At 38.9% G+C, this 22576-nt stretch overlaps 3 protein-coding genes across 5 annotated transcripts in view; 1 reads left to right on the top strand and 2 right to left on the bottom strand.

The window, feature by feature from the left end:
* The window catches only part of LOC139713379 (phosphatidylinositol 4-kinase beta-like), a 40824-nt gene extending 39391 nt beyond the window's left edge, over positions 1 to 1433 (bottom strand). Inside the window, exon 1 of one of the 3 annotated variants that reach the window (XM_071625114.1) lies at positions 1292 to 1433. The gene's annotated coding sequence lies outside the window, so the exon portion shown is untranslated. Of the gene's footprint in view, positions 1 to 383; positions 553 to 1291 lie in introns of those variants that run through there. The other 2 variants (XM_071625115.1, XM_071625116.1) reach the window with 2 other exon arrangements.
* Positions 1434 to 3403: 1970 nt separating this feature from the next.
* On the top strand, positions 3404 to 6568 carry LOC139713384 (schlafen-like protein 1). The gene is made up of 4 exons (XM_071625120.1): positions 3404 to 3926; positions 5254 to 5406; positions 5884 to 6050; positions 6422 to 6568. Exons 1-4 carry the CDS (start codon positions 3404 to 3406, stop codon positions 6566 to 6568), a joined length of 990 nt encoding a protein of 329 aa, XP_071481221.1.
* Positions 6569 to 7638: 1070 nt separating this feature from the next.
* LOC139713380 (uncharacterized) lies at positions 7639 to 21873 on the bottom strand. The gene is made up of 6 exons (XM_071625117.1): positions 21475 to 21873; positions 20442 to 20673; positions 16038 to 16275; positions 15593 to 15642; positions 14263 to 14425; positions 7639 to 7858 (listed from the first exon to the last, which is right to left on the bottom strand). The coding sequence occupies exons 1-6, from the start codon at positions 21871 to 21873 to the stop codon at positions 7639 to 7641; spliced, it is 1302 nt and encodes a 433-aa protein (XP_071481218.1).
* Positions 21874 to 22576: the final 703 nt, after the last annotated feature.

Here is a 22576-nt window from a genome sequence, read left to right as displayed (position 1 = left end):
CAGCCTGTGATTTTGATGGAATTTGTTTTTATTTGTTTGTTTGTTTTTTGGTTAGAATTTGCTAGACACCAGCCTATTAGAACTAGTCTAAACACTTACACGGATATGAAAGGACATTTCATCAGAACTATCTAGAAAACAATCTAGACTGTTATGTTAGAACTCTAACGTTAATAAATTAATTGCCATTCTTCAAATCAAAATAGCAAAGGCGTGTACCCGATCTAAATTTGGAAACATACAATGTAGATTTGTATTGTGTTGGGAACTAGTTTCTACACACTCTGCTTTGGTCGGACAGTTGTCATATCAATTAGACAAATTTGTAAATTAGATCTACTTTTTAGACAACTCACCACAGACACAGAAAATGTGTCACTAACTTACTATTCCAAACGTCCAATGTTAAGGAACCGATTCCTCCTGTCACTCAGCAAATTCTTGGGTCAGTCCACATTAAATGCTGATAGAAGACAAATAATATCTAGCTAGGTCTACCAATTTTGTAGGCCGCTGTGACCATCATATTCATGACTTTTTGTGTTGGGTCCACAGTCCACCAGTATTTGGCACTATTGTTTAAAGGACAAGTTCACCTTCATAAACATAAGGATTGAGAGAATGTAGCAATATTAGTGGAACACATCATTGAAAGTTTGAGGAAAATCGGACAATCCGTTCAAAAGTTATGAATTTTTGAAGTTTTTTTTTCAGTAACCGCTGGATGAGAAGACTACTGCAGTGTCTGAATAACTTGGATGTCACATGCGTACAACAATATAAGGAAAATATATAGAGAATTTCACAAAATTTCATCTTTTGAAAAAAGTGCACATTCCCCCGACTCGTTACCAACAAATGTTGTGGGTAATATTATTCCCCCTCCCTTTAGAAAGAGGCAAGTCAAGTGCCCTTTTATTATGCGAAAAAAATGAAAATATGTTGACTTTTCTTTACATTTTCTTTATACTGTTGTACGCATATGACTCACAAGCTGTAGTAGTCTCCTCATCCAGCGGTTCCAACAGAAAAATTTTAAAAATTCATAACTTTTGCATCGATTGTCCAATTTTCCTCAAACTTTCACTGATGTGTTCTACAAATACTGTTGCATTCTCTCAATCCTTATGTTTACGAAGGTGAACTTGTCCTTTAAGAGCTGGAGCTGAGTCGGGCATCACATCACTGGGTGTAGCTGTATCAGGCAACGAGCGAGCCGGCGTATACCGTACAGTTTGCCCAGCCCCCCGTCTGACGTCTGTGTGTCATTCACACAGCGTACTGTACGTACCTTCGTCTGGATCTCTCCAATTTACAAGTCGACAGTGCTGTACATGGCAGGGTCATTCACATACGTATACACACATTACAAGGGCCGTGATGACGGTACACCTGGCAAAGGGCTGATCGACCGTTCATAGCCGCAGTTAGAGGATGTAGGACTAAACTGCGTTAGACGTACACGAACATGGCCAGCGAATATAGTGACCGTAATATTTGTTCAATATCCATCAGTCAATAGAGCGCCCGTTCCTGTTTTTTTTTCGCCTTGAGAAGGTGACCATTCACGGATCAACTCGAGCGAACGAGCTGATGTGCTGAGCGAGCTAGCTCGAGTCGATCAAGTCGTCGGAGGTCGACAAACTTTCGATCTGGCATACGATGATGTCATTTCTCTTATCTTGCCTGTTGAAGGTTGGATTAGTCTGAAAAACTTTTCAAAAAATATGATTTAAAGATATACAAATTTCAAGTACTGCAGCTGTCAATATACCGTTTATAAATATTCAAAAATAGTTCTGAATGCATTTTGGCAGAAAAAATGAATTCAGTCCAGTGAAAAAAAGAAAGAAATATACATCACAAACTGGTATGATTGAACCAAAGAGATTTTCCGCAGTGGTGGGGAGGAGAAAAATCTCTTTGGATTGAACAAGGACATGTATTCTCCAATATGGCGGCGATCTCCATGTGAACAGTAAACAGTATACAGTAAACCACACCAAAAAGCAAAATACTACTGTAGTATACTACATGTAAGGCCAGTAAATTTAGTGTAATTCAATTTTTCAGTTTATCTCTGTCTGATTTCTCCGTCTGTTAGACACGAATGAGCAGGGTATTCTAGAAGATATGTTGATTTTGTTTTAAACTACGCTACGTAGGGGCCTTGTCGCCGTCACGTAAAATGTGGCGCATCTCGAGTGACAAGTGGCCAACAACCACCGAGAGCCCCAGCCCCACACATTCTTTTCTATGTAAGTTCACATTTCCTCGTTTCTTTTCCTTCTATTTTTATTTCCTCTTTTGTGCATAGATAGTTTGGATGCCAAATAAGTTTGCAGTACTCAACCTGTACCTGCCGAGAGATCGCAGCTCACGTGATTTTGTAGCCGGCCCTGCCAGAGGCATATTTCTAAAATAATAAGATTAAACAAATGAGGAGTCCTGGATATGGTGGCCTAGTAGTAGTACCAGTAGGTTCTACTAATACTAGGTTCTATAGCGTTAGAAACTTCTAATTTTACTATAGAAATCTAGAGTTCAAATGTTGATAAACTTCTCAATAAAACTCAGAAACTAGACTCTAGAAGTGGGTCTAGTTATAGTGTGAATCATGATACTATGCTAGTGTTCGTGGTGTTTAGATAATGTATCGGCACACGCTCGCTCAAAAGGCAGTCAAGCATGCTCGTCATAGATCATGAGATAATGACGTGCCGTAATAGTAGTGGTACCGGTATTGAGATTAATGTAAACAATGTTAATTGATAATAATGATTAATCTGGACCCTATTTGTATTTATAAAAACTATTATGATCTAGAAAGTAGAATCCGTTTTATTAAATATGCTAGACTATAATAATACAATTAATAGGCCTACGCTATGGTGGTCTTGCAAATGAAATAAAGCAACTACAAACTAGAAATAAGTTAGATGTGATTGATTGTGTCAGCACTGAACTGTAGTGTGACAACAAACCAACCAAACACAGTGCAATGTACACCACTGCCAGCACAAAAGTCCAAATTACATTTGACAGACAATTCTAAACCAATGATGGCCACCCAAGCATACAAAATGTTCTCTAGCCTTCAATGGCTACTGAAATGCCAGCATTAGAAATGGGGTGGGAGATTAGAGATTTACCAGTACAGACATGTTTTGTTTTTTTTCAAAAAGCTTGGTTAGATCTTCAAGATATTTGCCAACATTTTTATGAAACCCATATACCATTTGTATTTAATCACATTTGTATTTTCTTTTTGAAGATCTGCCTTTCGATCACTGAATCACAATTTCCAGTAACAGTTTCACTCTCCTTTATTTTGCACAGATTCAGAGCAATGATCATAAAATATCACACAAGTATATTGTCCATGACAAAACTCCTTGCGGTCATGGCTCAGTCGTCACTACGGACAAATGCTCTCTTCTTGGGAAACCTCAACAACGAACGTCCAAAGGCGCAGATTGCGGCCATGATCCTCCAACTCACTCGAGATTGCACCGGCCTCGCCTTAGACCACAGAGATGTGAAAATTCGCTACTCCCACCCGAGCAACTGCTACACTGCTACCTTAAAACTACCAACACCAGACATGCAGCATATTGCCCTGAATGATATCCAGCAATGCCAGCAGGTGCCAAACGGACTTGTCAAAGATGGAAGGACGTTAAGAGTTGATGTATACCAGAAACCCAATCGGAGGAAAACCCCAAAGAATGAGACACAGGACAGAAGTGCCGACGATGATCTTTCCTTGGTGGTAGGACAACACCTTGGCAATGAGACGCGCATGCTGGAGTTCAAGGAGATGTCAAATCTCAACCTCCAGTACCTAAGGAAGACGGTTTCCCGCTACGTTTGCGCATTCCTGAACAGCTCTGGGGGTGCGCTTATGCTTGGAGTAGATGACAGAGGTACCTTATAATCCTGTTTAAACTTGCTCTCAATTACCTATGTCACACTAGAACTAAAAATAAAAAATAAAAAAAAATGCCTCCACAAGAGATGCTGTGTAGAAATATACAGAGCACTCCCATTATAAAACAAAGTTATAACAAAATTTTGGTCAGAGCAAAATCAAACTCAGGTCCCCAAATCATCCTTTTTATGTACTTATGCACTTCATCTGTTTAGCTTTGACAAAATTTTGATGTAACAAAAGAAAACTGCCAGTCCCGAGGACTTCGTAATATCGGGAGTCGCCTGTATTATTATCTTAACTTGCTCAACTTGAAGTTGAGCTCTCGATGCACTGCTCCAGGAGTTATTTACATTGACTGCAGTACCTACATTGAGGTAAATACATGTTTAGTTATTTTGATTTTGTACATGTGTACTTGTGGATCAGAAAGCCACACAGCTCGACAAAACATTCTTTTAAAAATGAGAAAAAAACAAACAAATATGCCCTATTTTTTCTCTGTAGCATGTGGGATATGAGGCACATAGCGTCTTAATCCAGGAGAGAGAGGAAAAACAAAATTGATCGAAAGCTGTGACACAAAGGACGATGATCAGTTACCATTAAATGCTATGTCTTGTGTTTCACAATTAGTCAATCCATCATATATCTTTCTTTGATTAGAATTAAACTTGAACTACGTATCATCCTGTGGCATTCACGTGAGATTCCTCTATTTTATGTTCTGCATTAGCAAGGAGTTAAAAGCCAGAGTAGAGGCCACTCTTTGCATATTCCACTGATCTGACTAAACTTCTTTGGTGTCAGTCTGCTAGTTATCACACGCCCCATTCAAACTTTTACTACTATTTTTTTCCCAAAAGATATTGCACTTTTTAGTTCACCTGAGCAGAGGTGCAAGTGAGCTATATTACAATCACTCTATGTCAGATGTGTATTGTTTGCTGTGTATCATCTATTGCCAGCAGTACATATATCTTTGTCTTTTGTTTTTCTGTCATATGGTCTTGTTTAAACTAAACTTGGCAGTAATCATGAATAAAGTGCAAAATGAAAGTCTTTTTATACAGTTAAGACAGTCTTAATGGGAACCCAGAGTGCACCCCAAAATAGCGAGACACAGTACTGTACATTTGAAAAATCTTCTCCAAAAACGGAGTGACTTGTTTGAGAAAGATTTTGTGCAAACGCTTTAGCATTATGCCACAACTTGCTGAAACTCCACCAGTGGACCATCCTGTTGATGAGAGGAACTGTCCAATGATAAGCATCCCATGCTGAACAATCTTTTTATTCTTCTCTCACTCTCCCTCTACCAGGTAATGTTACAGGTACACCAATGACCCACAGACAGGAAGACGACGTACGGCTGGCAATAGATGACACCATCAAGAAGTTTGACCCTCCTGTGTTGCCTCAGATGTACAGTGTACTGTTCATTCCGGTGCTGGATCACGATGAAGGTACACTTATGCTGTACTTGTAAATTCCTATCAGCAGTTCAGTCATTGCTAGAGGCTGATTTCAGTAGCATTTGTATCAAATTAAGTAAGACGCTTCTTTAGAAGTATTGTTTCAGATACGGTCAACCTTGCCTAAGGCGACCTTGCATGAGTTTGATAATTGCCTAAGTTGAAGGTCTTTTCAAGTCCTCTTTTTTACATTCTATTGATTTTAACCCCTCATAAGTCAAATTTTCATGAAGTCGAAGCTATTTCTTCAGTCCAAATAGATTCAATTTGGGCAAGGTTGACTGTATTACATTTGGCTAGAACTATCTGTCACATGGACCTCAATACGACTGGCGTGCTACCTTGTACAATCCTTTTATTAATCACTCTAATACAATAGGGATGTGCAGTAGAGGGTAGGTGGGGGGGGGGGGGGGCTAAGGAAATTACCACCCTATATCTGTTTCAAAATAACATAAGTTTTTGTTTGCATTTTTTATGACTGTGCAGCTGAAGACTGTGACTTCAAGGTTATCAAGTTGATTGTAAAACCAGGAAGGCCCGACACTCTTTACTCCGCGCCAGGGGGAGAAGTTTACATCAGAAGAGATGGCAGCATCCAGGGTCCCCTCAAACCACGAGATGTACAGGAGTGGTGCAATGTGGTGAGAGAGATGGTCATGTCATTCATTTTCGTACACAAGAGCCGTAACTTTCAGCAGTTGATATTCTCGCTTACTCACACAGTATGGTCCCATCAGACATGCAACATAATTCTGAAGGGCATGCTGTAAAACCTAAAACTTTCACAAATTGCACCTGGCATTCAATGGATTAGGTAGCACACATCTTACTTTTGTGAATCCTGGCTCCTCATGAAATTTGTGAAAGTTTCATGCATGCAAAAATGTCTGGTTTTATGGTAGATGTGCCTCTCTCTGATATGTAAAGACTCATAGGGGAGATACATCTTTCACAACTGCACTCTTAACAAACTCTTCAACTTTAGTTCTCTTTCTATCTCTCTACACTGCAGAATTTCCGCAATAAGGAGGTGGAATACCAGCTGCAGATCAGCGACCTGCAGAGTAAACTCCGCCAAGCCGAGTACGATCGCCAGAGCAGCTCAAAGTCGTCACAGTCTGTTCGGAAAACAAACTCTGCTGTGTGCAGCATACTGTGACCCTGCTTTATTTCTCTGCTTCCTTTCATTCTTGCTTTTCGTACATACAGTGCAATAACAGACATCAATGGTACCATTGAGTTTCCTTTTTCCTATCTTTTCATTCTTTATTTAATGACCTAAAATCTTATGTCTCAAAGGTCTTTGCTTTCCAAGAAATTCAAGGATTGTAGTCAAGTTTCTCTTGTATGAAATAAATTGTATATACAGTATGAACATATATTTTCTAAAACAATGAAGATTGTAATTTAAAAAAGTGAAAAACTCTCTACACGAGTCAGTTTGTTTGTAATATATTATCTATTATCCATTCTTGTGTTTGAATGTTTGGATTTTGACCATGAAGTAGTACTGAATCGAGGTGAATTATGTTTGAAATCTTATTGAACATTGAGGTGATTGGGTTATGTGCAATTGCAAAGAGGCAGTTTAAGTTGCATTATTGCTCTGATTTGCATGGTCAGCGTGATAATTACTGAATGACCACGTCCAGATAGCACTTAGTCATGAAAACAGATCAGTACATAGCAGAAGACCATCAAACATTTGCTTGAATTGTCATGAGACAGAAACCAAACACACAGGTGTACATCACAGACTGTAAGAAAAACGAAGTGTGTTCCATTTAAAGGAAATGGAGATTGCTTATGAGATAACTTTACAGAACAAACCCGCTGTAAGGGGAATGCCCAATTATAGTGTGGTCCGCACTTCCTATGAACTTAATTCTTTCAGCACTTCCTGCTATACATGAGTCTAGCATGAATGGAAGCAAAGATTGTTCCCTGACTGCTTCCAACTAAGCAGGGCCACTGTATAAGCAGCACCATGTGTAACATTGCCTTTCCTCCTTTTATAGATAGTACATAACAAATTAGGACACAAAAGACAGTTATTTGTTTGTTTCAAAGGTCTACAATTTTTACTTGTTGCTTTAACAAAATTTCAGTAAAATATATACATGATATATTGAGTAAGTAGTCCATGTGTTGGTACAATAATACCAAATATAATACAAAACTCAAGCTCAGGACCAAACAGTTTATATATTGCCAGTCCCAAGGACATCATTATCTGTCCTGCTGTCTCTGCGTCACATATCCATCCTGCCTGATTGTGCGATGGATTCGAATGAAATCCGCGGCTCTGGTTGTCATGGTGACAATGTAGTCTTTGCAGAGTTCCTCCCGAGTCAGAGGTGTATGGCAATCTTTTACTCTCTGGTTGTACTGCACACGATTCAAGAATCCCACAACGAAGTCAAAGCAGTTGTGCGTCTCATCAAGATACCTGGCAGAGAGGGGGGAGCCACAAACAAAAATGACAAAACAAGAATTGCCTTAGGCTTGCATGATGTGTCTGCATTTGTCTATGGATTATGTTTTGTGAGTCTATGGCAATGGGCATTTCCGTGAGTTGTGCGACATGACCACCAAAATTTTACCCGCATATTTCAGGATAACTGATAATCTTACTTTGTTAGCCATAGTTTGAAGTGTGTGAAACCAACTTTACCTTTAAGAAAAGTTCCCTTTTGTGCACTTTTATACCTTTTGAAACCAGAAAGCATTTTTTGACCTAAAAATCCCTAAAAACGCATTTTTGTTGCTCTTTGTGATTATTTTTTTATATTTGAGGCTCAAATCAAACTTTGTTTGGTTTTACAAATTAAAAATATATTAATCTAGCAGTAAATAAAGTGGAGACCTCAATATAAGATATGTACTTCGGACACCAGCGTGCTCTTACATAGCTCGAGAAGCTGCTGTAACGTGAGTTACCGAAACATGAACTTTTTAACCTAGCAATTTTACTATGCCCAACTGAGACATGGTATTTTGGATTATCAAATAACTATGCAGCACACATCCAAGAAATATGATGGGACTTATAGTCTTTGCTTCAAATTCTCATAACAGAGGTCTTAAAATTGTAACGTGAGTTACCATGTAACGTGAGTTACCACAATGTAACGTGAGTTACCGACATGATTTTTCTTTAATACCGAGAAATGATATGAAGGTTGTGATTGTAAGTATACCAATGAGTACTTGATTACTGAACTCTTGTATTAAGATTCTATTTCCAGTAGATTGTTATTCTCTCGGTCTCTCTCTATCACCAAACCAACTGGTCTACATGTACAATGTATCAATTACACATATTCATCACATGTTAACTTCTGAAAGAAACTGTTCCACATTTACTATTCAATATTACAGTGCATGTATACTGATCTGTTATGAAAGTAAGACATTTCTTCTAAAGCTGCATGGACCTTGTTCCAGCAAATTATCAAAATTTTGTGATAACTATTAATAGCCTCCTGATTGGGATAATCACTGCATGATTACTCTTGAAAAGTTCTTGTTTTTGTAATTCAAGTGATTACTATTTGACATTTCATAGTTCATACCTACCTGTACAGACCAAAGCCATTGTTTATGAGGCTGAAACATTTACATGTATGAACAGAATTTTAAGATTGGAGCTCGCTTCCTGCTGTTTTTTCTGAGATTTTTGAGAACTGAACATTGTGAATTTGACACGCTTAAATGTGTTTTATACTATTCTACTCTGAGGTTATAGCTATATTGTTGCAAAATCCTACAATGAAACTTTTCCATGTTTGCTATAATTTACTTTACATGCTGATCTATTACCAAAAACTTGTTGAATGTGAACCTCATTATCAGACATTTTCTTTAAGAGCTGGACAGTCATGTACCTTCAAGCAAACTATCAACATTTTGTGATATTAATAGTTAGCCTCCTGGTCACAAAATATTAACTATTCATGTTTTTCATTGGGATTTACTGCTTCAGTCTGCTTGATTACTCTAGAAAATACTGGTATACTTTTTACATGTATGTACAATTTAAATAATGGCTACTTGACATTTCATAGACCAAAGCCATTGTTTTTTAAGGCTTAAACATTTATGAACATGTTTTATTAAACTGATCAATACTGGTAGCAGATAACTAAAATTTATCTGCAGTTTCTTTAATTCAAGTCTAATTTCTGTACCAGTTTAGTATAAGAATTTGTAAACAAATCAAACATACAAACAATTGATTATTGAGTAATTCAAACAATTATCAAATAATTGGAATATAAATTGCATTGTTTAAAAGTTAAAAGATTCATTGAAATATTCATTTCTGAACCTTTAAACTCTCCACAGACTACATGTACAGGTCTCTAGTCTCGTGACTCAGTGTATTAAATGGAATAGTTTATGGATGACTTGTTTTATCTAGATAGCCTGAAATCCATTTAAATCTAGTAAAATAAAAAACAATCAAATCAAATTCTCAATTAAATCCTCAATTTCTGATGCATTTGTTAACTGGAAAAGAGTGTAATTTAATGAAATAGACTCTGTTTTATATCATTTTGTTGAATACAATTTTTGTCTCAGTACAAATGAAAGCTTGGAAAACGACTCAATTAAAAATGAAATTTATCTTCAAGTTGGTATTCTAAATGTAAAGTTTCCTGCCTTTTGGTAATCTCATGGATATAATGGGATTAATTACTGTCAGATCAATGTTTAAATCAATTTAGATTCTTTATTCATGGAGTTTGTTTGTGAAAAAAAGTTGTCTTGGTAAGTTTTCTTTGGATTATTAAGACAAAAAATCGTCTTGTGATCATGTGGACAAACTGTAACGTGAGTTATCGTAACGTGAGTTACCGCTTCACATGACGATACCTGGAGAATGTAAGACAATTTGAATTTTTACCATACTCGGTGATGTATGTTGTTAGTCCATGACTTTGACACAATAGACTTTAAAGTCTCTCTGTTTCTTGTTTGAAGAAACTTTTGAATATAAGACATGCCAAATTTTTGCATGTCCAAACAAGGAAAAGTAGAATTTACGCGGTGCGTAATATATGTCCCCACCGGAAGTAGCATTTTGTAGCAAAATGTACAATACAGGTCACAAATCAAGGTCAAAGGTCAAAGAAATCAAAGGTCAAAATACTGTGTAGAAGTTTTGAAGCCCTCACCTGCTGCCATCACATAAAGCAAACGGAATCGAAATCGGGTTAGAAATGGCGAAGGAGTAGCATTTTGTAGCCATTGTACAATATAGGTCAAAAATCAAGGTCAAAGGTCAAAGAAGTCAAAGGTCAAAATTCTGTGTAGCAGTTTTGAAGCCCTCACCTAGTGCCATCACTTAAAGCAAACGGAATCGAAATCGGGTTAGAAATGGCGAAGGAGTAGCATTTTGTAGCAAAATGTACAATACAGGTCAAAAATCAAGGTCAAAGGTCAAAGAAGTCAAAGGTCAAAATTCTGTGAAGAAGTTTTGAAGCCCTTACCTATTGCCATCACATAAAGCAAACAGAATCAAAATCGGGTTAGAAATGGTGAAGGAGTAGCATTTTGTAGCCAATGTACAATATAGGTCAAAAATCAAGGTCAAAGGTCAAAGAAGTCAAAGGTCAAAATTCTGTGTAGAAGTTTTGAAGCCCTCACCTAGTGCCATCACATAAAGCAAACGGAATCGAAATCGGGTTAGAAATGGCGAAGGAGTAGCATTTTGTAGCCAATGTACAATATAGGTCAAAAATCAAGGTCAAAGGTCAAAGAAGTCAAAGGTCAAAATTCTGTGTAGAAGTTTTGAAGCCCTCACGTAGTGCCATCACATAAAGCAAACAGAATCGAAATCGGGTTAGAAATGGCGAAGGAGTAGCATTTTGTAGCAAAATGTACAATATAGGTCAAAGGTCAAGGTCAAAGGTCACAACTGAAATTCTGTGTAGAAGTTTCAAAGCTCCCACATAGTGCTATCATATAAAGCAAACAGAATCAAAATTGGCTCATAAATGACAGAGAAGTAGCAAATTGAAGATTTTGATCACACACGGACACACGGACGGACACACGGACGGACACACACACGGACACACACACGTACGGAGCCGGTTTCATAGTCCCCTGCTCGAACTCGTTCGGCGGGGACAATTATGTAACGTGAGTTACCGACATTTGTAGTGTTTTTTCTCATAGTTCTCATAAGAGTCTGTGGATGTAATGTTGCTGTGAGGTAGGATGGAGGTGCATGATACTCATTCACATATAGTAACTCATATCACTAATTAGGTTTTAAGGATATTGATCTCAACGACCTAATTTTGAGTTCAAAATGTAACGTGAGTTACCATGGAAATGTCCCTATAATGTGTGCATGTGTTTGTATGTGTCTATACATGTATGTGGACATAAGGGAAATTATAGGGATGGTGTAGTCTTGGTTGAGGTGGGGATTCAGATTTTAACATTTTGCAAGATAAGTAGAGACCACTATGAAATAGAGCATATAATTCTAAGAGGTATTTAAATTTTATTTTGATGAAGTCAGTTTGGAAATGGCTGAGATATTAAAAAACAAAGCAAAGCAAAGTGGTTCTAACAAAAGGTGGGTTTCACCTTTTATGAGGACCTTTTTTGTTTTGGGATATCTCAGCCATTTCAAAACCAGTTTTCATCAAATAAACTTTGAATTCCTCTTAGAATTGTATGCTCTTTCATATGTCATAAGAGGTTACACATTATCGCACCAAAAGTTGGAAACCTATGAAGCCCCCATCTGAACCCAATCTATACATGTACAATCCCTTTAAAATGGAGAGACAGAGAGAGAGTGAAATATCAGGGAATAGAGCTGTAAGAACGGTATGAAATATATAAGCCACGAATACACAATCATCAACGTAAAAGTAGAGAAGATTCAACTACACACTGAAGGTACAAGTCAAGGCAATACCATTGGACGTCAACAGAGAGGGAAATCATACATGCATGCTTGATTGAAAAGGATTCAATAAATCAGTGGAACATAAGAGAGCATTAAAATTTAAAAGTCTCGCTAATGTTTTTCACGAAACAGTGATGTTGGTCATGATTAAGTATTCTGTACCAATCAGATGTTACTATGACCAAATCCTCACAACACTACCATTTTCCTGTACGTAGATACATGTATTCTAAAAATCATGTCTGTGTGATCAATACTTTGCCAGTCACAGGCTCTTAACCTTTAAATTAATGAATATTACATTACCGCAAAACCTAATTTCTCTCTCTCTCTCTCGTTTTTACTTTATCACCAAGGAATTTATTGGAGATTTGTGTCAAGGTTATTTGGAGAATTGTGAGGCAATGGCATCATCACCTATTAAATGCATTTTGTATATCATGATTGTGATTTGATCATGATCATATCAAACATACTCAGAATTCCTATGGTAAACAAGGAAAAGGAGAAATTACGCGGTGCGTAATATATGTCCCCGCCGGAAGTAGCATTTTGTAGCAAAATGTGCAATATAGGTAAAAAATCAAGGTCAAAGGTCAAAATTCTGTGTAAAAGTTTTGAAGCCCTCACCTAGTGCCATCACATAAAGCAAACGGAATCGAAATCGGGTTAGAAATGGCGAAGGAGTAGCATTTTATAGCCAATGTACAATACAGGTCAAAAATCAAGGTCAAAGGTCAAAGAAGGCAAAGGTCAAAATTCTGTGTAAAGTTTTGAAGCCCTCACCTAGTGCCATCACATAAAGCAAACGGAATCGAAATCGGGTTAGAAATGGCGAAGGAGTAGCATTTTGTAGCCAATGTACAATACAGGTCAAAAATCAAGGTCAAAGGTCAAAGAAGGCAAAGGTCAAAATTCTGTGTAGAAGTTTTGAAGCCGTCACCTAGTGCCATCACATAAAGCAAACGGAATCGAAATCGGGTTAGAAATGGCGAAGGAGTAGCATTTTGTAGCAAAATGTACAATATAGGTCAAAAATCAAGGTCAAAGGTCAAAGAAGGCAAAGGTCAAAATTCTGTGTAGAAGTTTTGAAGCCGTCACCTAGTGCCATCACATAAAGCAAACGGAATCGAAATCGGGTTAGAAATGGCGAAGGAGTAGCATTTTGTAGCAAAATGTACAATATAGGTCAAAAATCAAGGTCAAAGGTCAAAGAAGTCAAAGGTCAAAATTCTGTGTAGAAGTTTTGAAGCCCTCACCTAGTGCCATCACATAAAGCAAACGGAATCGAAATTGGGTTAGAAATGGCGAAGGAGTAGCATTTTGTAGCAAAATGTACAATATAGGTCAAAGGTCAAGGTCAAGGGTCACAACTGAAATTCTGTGTAGAAGTTTCAAAGCTCCCATGTAGTGCTATCATATAAAGCAAACAGAATCAAAATTGGCTCATAAACGACAGAGAAGTAGCAAATTGAAGATTTTGATCACACACGGACGCACACACGGACACACGGACGGACGGACGGACACACACACGTACGGAGCCCGTTTCATAGTCCCCTGCTCGAACTCGTTCGGCGGGGACAATAATTAATAGATTAATAATTAATCAATAAATTCATCAATATCACTGTTTCCTGAAGAAAAAGACAATATCAAAATCAAATGACTTTCTTAACTGTTTTGAAGTTTTTAATTAGACTTTTGTCCGTGAACCTATACATGGAGTAAATTTACACTTGACATCCTACAAGTAGATAGCATGTAGGCCATTACAATGCATCATCTGGGTGGAAATAATAGTTTTTCATGAATTCCACCTGGAAGTGAACATTGAAGATACACTTGGTAGAATTAGACCCCTTCAAGAAGACAACATGCGCACAACCCGTGATCATGAAGACAGTAAAAAAACTTACATTTCAGCTTCCCAGTCTTCAAATAGAGAGTACTGCTCAAGTTCAGAGTCCCACTGTAGTTTCATCTCGTAGTCATGGTTACCGAGGAGAGGGATGACAACACTCTGCTCCCAGGAAGTGGTGTCTTGGTGGACTCCCCTTTCATCAAAGTTAAAGACAGTGCCTGCTGGATGAAGATTCAAATTGAAATTGGGATGCAGAACAATTTCCTTTACTCCCCGCTAACAATCGTTCTTCAGCTTTTAATTACCTCCACCAAGGAAGGATCATTGGCGTTGGTTTGTCTGTTTGCAAAATAACTCAAAAAGTTGTGTACGGATTACGATGAAACTCGCATAAAAAGTCAATATTAACACAAGGAACACCTCATTTAATTTTGGTAATGATCCAGAAATTTTCATGGATTTTTGAAGGATTTTTCAGCTTTTGGCATATAAGGTCAACGAATTTGGGGTTCAAGCTGCGCGTACTGGAAGTTTACAAACGCACACTAAAGCATGTGCTCAGCTCAGGCAAGGCAGCTCGGGCAAAGCAGCTCGAGCAATGACATAAACAAAAGGCTTCTATTTTAGGGAATTGCATACGTGTAAGGGTGGAAAATGAGTCGCTGGCTTGGCGGAGGTCTGTGCTCTCCAAGTGCTTTTCTAGTTTGATTTGATAATTGGCATGGGAACAGCTTCAAACATGAATTCTTCACCTCATTCATGCCAATGAAATGTTCTTGTGAAAGTGATACGGAGATGTCACAGCATATACATCAAAGTAAGAAGAGTAAATAATACACAAATCATGAACTGTCACTCAGTAACAAACACCAAAGACTGAATTTGTACTGAAAAAGGGTATACAAGAATACTTATCGAGGTATTTCCTTTGAGAAAGAGAAAGGGCAAATGGATCTTAGATGTTGGGGCCAATCAGTATCAATTGGAGTTGCAGCTTTGTCGGAAATGATTTTACCTTCTGTCAAAACTGCATCATTGTTCTTACAGCCCTGACATATTCTTAGTATAACAGCCTGTTTGAAGGAAGTGGATAAGTTTGTTCATGAACAGCTGACTTGGTAAATATTTATTCCAGTTTCTACAGACAACTGATATTTACACTAATGTCTTTATATGATTTATGTACAATAAATATCACAAACATGGGTATGAAATCGAAGGACTAATCACTTTTCTTGGAAAAAAAAATGTAATATTTTAGTTATGTGATTATTGTGAGTGATATAATTTTGTGGTGTGCAAATCGAAGTGACAAATTTCAGCACATTTATCAAAAATTGATTTTAAGTGATTTCACATAAAACAAAAATACCAATTATACACACCCTTAGAGCTTGTGATCCCAGCATGAAGGTATTGTCCAGGGACATATGATCTGTGGAGGGCAAAAAAAAATGAATGTTTAATGTAAGAGGATGTAACTTCAGTTGATGTTTTTTGGAGTAAAACATTCTCATAATTCCATTGAAGGCAAATCCACTAGATCATCTTTGAGAGAGATTTGGAGGTTATTATCACAAATTGTGATATTGACTTGCAGATCAAAAAAGGGGGAGGGGGGAGTAATATATACATAGTAAATAAATGAAAATTGCATCTTTCTCATATTACATGAAAGAATGCCCAACTTTGCAATCATGACATTTTAGACTGAAAGTATGTGAATACCAAGAACTGAAACGTGTATGTAATCAAAATGGAATGTCAATCTAAGCTTATAATTGAAAGAACAGAGATATGCATTTTTGTTTTTTTTTTACTGGCACTCACTGCAAGAATGTTCCTTCTGTGGGCTTTATGACGAGACAAAATGGTTTGCTGGTGGCATTAACCAAGACGGGCGGAATTCGGAATGGGGGAAAGGGCAGGGCATCAGGGGCCCCTTCAAGCTGGCCCCCGCAGACGGGACAAATTGGGGGTACCCTGTCGAAGCATAGGATGTCGGTCAGGGAGTCACAGTGTTGGAATGAGATGATTGGTGGATTCTTGGAGCGGTGAGTAGTCATACCTCTGGTACAAGCATGTTCCAAGTGGTTAAATACGACACTTCGTTCGTAGGATGAATTGGTCACCAGCACGGCATACTTATATTGATGTACCGGTAGCTTGCAACAATGTCACATCTGCAAGAGAGAAAATAACATCTATAAGCAACATTGAGCATGTCGTTAAAATCAAATGTCTTACCATGCTTACCGTACATGTTGCTTGTATACAGTATGTCAGGACTGCAGAATACCCTACCCCTAGGGGTCGAGTCCTACTACCGTATCCCAGCCGGACACAATATTGATTTTGACAAATTGCCCTACATCGACGTAAATAAGCACTAAATTAATCAGTGTTTTAGTAGTAGACATGATATCACGGCTACTACTAAAACACTGATCAATTCAGTGCTTATTTACGTCGATGTAGGGCTATTTGTCAATCAGCATGAAATGTCAATGAAAACATCATCTCGACGGAAGAATTTCACGAATTTGAACAATATCAATTTATCATTAAAAAACACAAACTCTATAGACAACACAATTACAATGTTACTAGTAATTGCAATAATTGCAGTATTTATGGCAGCAACCAATCAGATGTAAGTTAAGTATTCAATTGCATAGAGTCATTTTATGCCATGGCAATTACAAAACCCCTAATGTACCGGTAATTAATGAACTGCAAATACAATCCCAGAGCTACCAAGTCTCACGCATTCTGTGTGAGACTCGAGCATTTACTTTAGGGTCCGTCTCACGATCTCACACATGGCACCCATTTTTCTCACGCACTGGGTGAAGTCTGCAACTTAGGCCTATCAATAATGAGCATAGCTCAAAGGATTTTAGTTGCAATTGAAGGTATATTTCCCTTGCCTTTCAAAATAAGTAAAAAATATTTAAGTATGCACCTGATCGCACCATTAAGAGCTAAAAAATGAAAAAGCTCCCTAAACCCCTCTCACACCCTCGTGCACGCGCCAAGACGTTGAGTCATGAAAATCTCACTCATAAAAATTTTTTGAACTTGGCATCCCTGCAATCCAATCACGAGCACTTTTATTTGGTCATAATTCATGAATTGGTCCACGTATATCTAGATTCTATACTCTTGAATAAAACTTGATTGTATAAACCTGAAGTGAAACCTTGTCCCTTGGATGTAATTCCTTCTCCTTCCAGAACTGTGCTTCTTTGTAAGCTGAGCGAGCCAATGAAACTTGCGAACGACGTGGGCCGTGGGCGCGTGGGTAACATACCATCCATGCTTCGCTGTCAAAGGTTTGTTTACATACGGATGAGGGCGGGTCACACGAAATCCTCTTCTCAGAAAGTTTGTGTAACCTTTGACCTTCATTACTCATAACATCGGCGTCTGTGTCAACGGCTTGACGACACGAAGTGATAGGCAGCTTTCACATTTTGGTAAGATAGTATCATATCACATGACATTTGCAAATATTAAACATGTTTAGAGGACTCACTGACTTCTTTAACTTGGACTCGTTGTCAAACCAAGCCAAAAAAGCATTCAAAATCCAGTTTGCTTTCGTACTCCGCGTGATGGTGTGTGGTGCATGCAGCCACATACAGGTGGTGGTCTTCACCTGCAACAGCAAACTGCCCGTCCGTTCATCCGCCCGTAACTGTGCCAGAGCAAATCTGCAAGCGATCGAGCGGGTTGGCGCTGCATGTTTGGCGAGCCATCGTATCGGTAGGGAGACGTCGCTGTTCTGTGAGCTACAGTGCAGCGCAGTATGCGTTTGAAGTGGCTTCACGTTTCGTTTCTACATTGCATTGTATTTAAAAGACCTGCAGAGAAGTGAGACTGGCCTTTCTCAGAAGTCTTCTCAGATGTCAAACCCAATCTACATCACATGTCTATTATAAACGTTAAGTAGGCTAGCATACTGACTGTCTGTAACAAGGTAGGACACAAGGTGGATGCTCGTCCTTTCTGTTTTTGCCCCCGTTGACTCAGGCAGCTCCGGCAGCGCATTTTTTTATGTCACTGAACCTCGTCTACAGATGAGGTTCTCAACTTCTAACGTTAATATGAATTCTATTGTCGTCATCAAACCATGGCTCAACTTGCTGAGCCTGAGGGAGAAACACTGCGTACAAACTACGGACAAGCGCATAAGCATTGCCATGACATCCCATGTCCACGTCCCATCATGCGATTTTATCAGTCAAACCAGGCAGGCGCAAGGCAGGTTGCAGGGCTGCCAACATTGGAAACTAGTTGAGAGTGAGACTCCCATACTAGGCCAATGCTATAATTTAGGAGTCAAAATGAGTGAGATCAATAGAAATGCATGCAAATGAAATAAAGTTTTAGAGTGAGTAAGGACCAAAATGAGTGAGTCTCACTCTCAATGAGTGAGAGTTGGCAGCCCTGAGGTCAGTACTTTGACCGACAAGTATGTCTAACTCCGCGAAAAACTTCTCATTTATAGTAATGACATTTGCTGAGTCAGTTTTTCGCATCTTAGACAGACACTATTGATACGCTATTGCGACGGTTTCAATCGTTTTGGTTGAACGCAACTTCGACCCAGTTCCTTCCACATAAAAATGGTTATTATTATTTTTTCCAGCTTGATTTTCAGACCAATCTGGGAAAAATATACGATACAGGATTAATCAGTAAACATTTTGACTCACCTCTTCACTCTTTCCTCCTGTTTTCTGATTGTTTCCTCCACTTTTTTGCAGCGCTCTCCAATTCATCACCGCCTTCGTTGGAAAAATGACTGCACGAACGTCTATGGCAAGCCAAATGCTCCATACAATCACAGAGCTACCAAGTCTCACGCATTCTGCGTGAGACCCAAGTATTTAGGGTCTGTCTCACGATCTCACGCATGGCACCCATTTTTCTCACGCATCTGGTGAAGTCTGCAATTTAGGCCAAAAATAAGGAGCATAGCTCAAAGGATTAGAGTGATTGTTGCAATTAAAGGTATACTTCCCTTTTGCCTTTCAAAATTAGTAAAAAAATAGTCACTTAACTATGCACCAGATCGCATCATTAAGAGCTAATAATTTAAAAAAGCTCCCTACCATGGGAGGGGGACACCCTCCTCGTTCGCGTGCGCATGCGCGCGAGCACCGAGACGCCGAGTCATAAAAATCTCACTCATAAAAGTTTTTTGAACTTGGCATCTCTGCAATCACTTTATCGGTACTTCTTGTGTATACTGTCCAACACCCCTTAGTAGGGGCCAACCGGACAGGGGGTGCGCTGGTGTTAAAGTTGCGCGGAGAGAGAAGTGTGGGGTTTAGTTGCTTTGCTCCTAAATGTATTGTAGGGTTGCTGCTTTAAAAGAGTCCTTGCTTGCGATGTTGGAAACTGTTGATGGGAGTGAGTTCCAGTCTATGATTGTTCTTGGAATGAACGAGTATTTATAACAGTTTTTGTTCGTGGCGATTGGGATGAAGCTTGTAGTGGATGATTTCCGGAGAACCCTTCGGACCGGACGCAGGGCTTTTCGAACTGGGATAGATAGGCGACCCGCAAGCGCTTCGCGGAATGTGGTGATGCGGCCTACTCTGCGTCGATGTTTCAGCAGCTCCCAGCCCAGCTCACGCTTCATTTTAGTAACACTACTGTGTCTAGAGTAATCACCTCTAACAAAACGCGCTGCTCTGCTCTGCACTACTTCCAGTCTGTCTACCAGAGTCTGAGTGTGGGGGTCCCAGACTGTAGAACAATAATCTAGTAGTGGTCTAACAAGAGTCTTATATGTCGTATCTTTAATTCTCTTGTTACAGTCATGAAGGTTTCGCCTTAGAAATCCTACAACTCTGTTGGCTTTAGCACATGTTCTGTCGACGTGCGCATTCCATGATAAATCTGATGATATATCAACCCCCAGGTATCTGTGACACTTTGTCTCTATCAATGTGCTGTTGTTTAATGAGTACTGGTATTTAACCGGGTTTTTTGCATGTGTGATGTGTAAGACATGGCTTTTTTGGGCATTGAAGTCCATCTGCCACTTATCCTGCCACTCAGTTAGAGTGTCTAGGTCTCTCTGTAGGTTTTGTGCATCTTCTACGCTCGAGACCTGTTTGTAGATGATGCAGTCATCAGCGAATAATCGACAGGTGGAGTTTAAGTCATTAGGCAAGTCATTGATATATAATAGAAAGTAGAGTGGACCTGTGACCGTACCTTGTGGGACTCCTGAGTCTACGGTGACCCATTCTGATCTTTCTCCTTCCACCACCACCCTCTGTTTCCTGTGGATTAAAAATTCCTTAATCCATCTGTGAGTCTTTCCTGTTATACCATACGATTGCAGTTTTGTTAGCAGTCTGTGATGTGGGACCTTGTCGAATGCCTTCTGGAAATCTAACACTATCAAATCAACTTGTTTCCTGTGGTCTACTTCTTCAGCTATGTCCTGTATAGCAGAAATTAGTTGAGTTTCACATGAGTGTTTTTTCCTGAACCCGTGTTGGTTTTCATCCAGTAACTGATGTGTATCCAGATGATGCATGATGTTAGTGTGGATGATGTGTTCCATTATTTTGCTGCAAATAGAAGTGAGACTAACTGAACGGTAATTGGCTGGGTCGGCTTTGTCCCCTTTCTTAAAGATGGGTGTTACGTTTGCTTGCCGCCAGTCCTCCGGGATCTCCCCTGTTTCAAGAGATAACTGAAAAATCGTGGTTAATGCTGTAGTTATCTCTTCTGCAGTTTCACGTAGAACCCATGGTGAGATTTCGTCTGGACCTGCTGCTTTATGGGGATCTAAATTTTTTAGCAAATTACTCACACCAGTAGCATTTATTTCAATTTCAGGCATAGGGGGTACATGGTTTTCCTGGGTCGTAGGCATGTCGTCCAGTCTCTCCTGAGTGAATTGTTCTTGATATTGTCTACACAGCAATTCAGCTTTTTGTTTACTTTCCATAACCAGTTCACCTGTAAGTTTGTCTTTCAGTGTTGGTATTCCCATTGAATCTTTCCTGAGGGATTTAACAAATGACCAAAATTGTTTAACTGATGCAAGACATTTACTTTGTACGTATTTCCTTCGTGCTTTCTTTGTTGCTTTTTTCGTCTCCTTTCGTATCTGTCTGTAATTCATCCAGTCCTCTGCTTTACCTGACGTTCTTGCCTTGTTGTATGCTCTTTGTTTTCGTTTGTGTAACCTTCTTATTGACTTATTTATCCATGGGGTAGTATCTTTCTTACTTACCATCCTGGATGGGACAGTCGCATCTATTGCCTTGTGTAATCCCTGCTTGAGATTGTTCCACAAATCTTCAACTGAACTTTTACCCGATGTTTTCTGGGCATCTGCTTCATTCTGTATGTCTCTACTAATGTTCTTCGCCTCTTCCTTCAGCATTTCCTTGTCTGCTTTGTCATACAAAAACACTTTCCTAGGTTTACACTTACTGAGTAATGGCTTTGTGTTCACCAAAATCATGGGTATTCCATCGTGGTCGCTCAGTCCAGGTACTGTGGAGGACCTGATAACCAAAGAGGAATTCATCACAAACAGTAAATCAAGTGTATTCACACCACGAGTGGGTTCCGTGACTATTTGCTCCAGGCCGTAGTCGTTGGCAATATCAATTAGATCTCTACACATTGATGCCTTCTGCGTACCTGGTCTGAGTGTCTGTGTGTCCCAAACGATGTCTCCCAGGTTAAAATCCCCTCCTAGATAAACATTACTGTAATGATCAAACTTTACCTTGTCCAGCGAGTTCTTGATACTTTATTGACTAAAGTACTAGTAAGTTGTTCGAGCGCTAAATTTCACTTCGTAATATTGTGAATGAGCATTTGGCTTGCCATTTCATTATTTTGCATTGAAAACAATCTTTGTCTAATTAGAAATAGATATTGCCAAATACAGTGCACTCGCGTTATAACGAACACTGTTATAACGAAATTCCGGTTACAACAAAGTAAAAATTAATCCGCAACATTATATATTCTAAATGTATTTTTATTCTTTATTTTGTTCGGTTATAACGAAATTTCTATGTAACGAAAGAAAACTGCCGGTCCCGAGGACTTCATTGTAATGGGAGTCCACTGTACCTCTTTTGCTGTCAGGTGGATGTGCTGGCAAGCACCATTTATAAGGAGTTCTTGAATAATCAAGACATTATATTGCATTACAGATGTATCTCAGAGAATTTAAAAACTTATAATGCCCTGTTGGTATGAATGACCTTTTTCTCCTCATGTGCGAAGTGGAACCCCGAGCTGGCTTATTGACTACAACACGTGTGAAAATAATGAATAATTCTGATATCATAACAAGAAGTTTACCATGATAAAAC

This window comes from Diadema antillarum, unplaced genomic scaffold (genome assembly GCF_040938485.1).
Source record: "Diadema antillarum isolate AM-2024a unplaced genomic scaffold, OU_Dant_1.0 seq00001955_RagTag, whole genome shotgun sequence".
NCBI classification, from domain to species: domain Eukaryota; kingdom Metazoa; phylum Echinodermata; class Echinoidea; order Diadematoida; family Diadematidae; genus Diadema; species Diadema antillarum.
The sequence above is the reverse complement of the archived record's forward strand: the minus strand, read 5'-3'. Positions and strand labels throughout refer to the sequence as shown.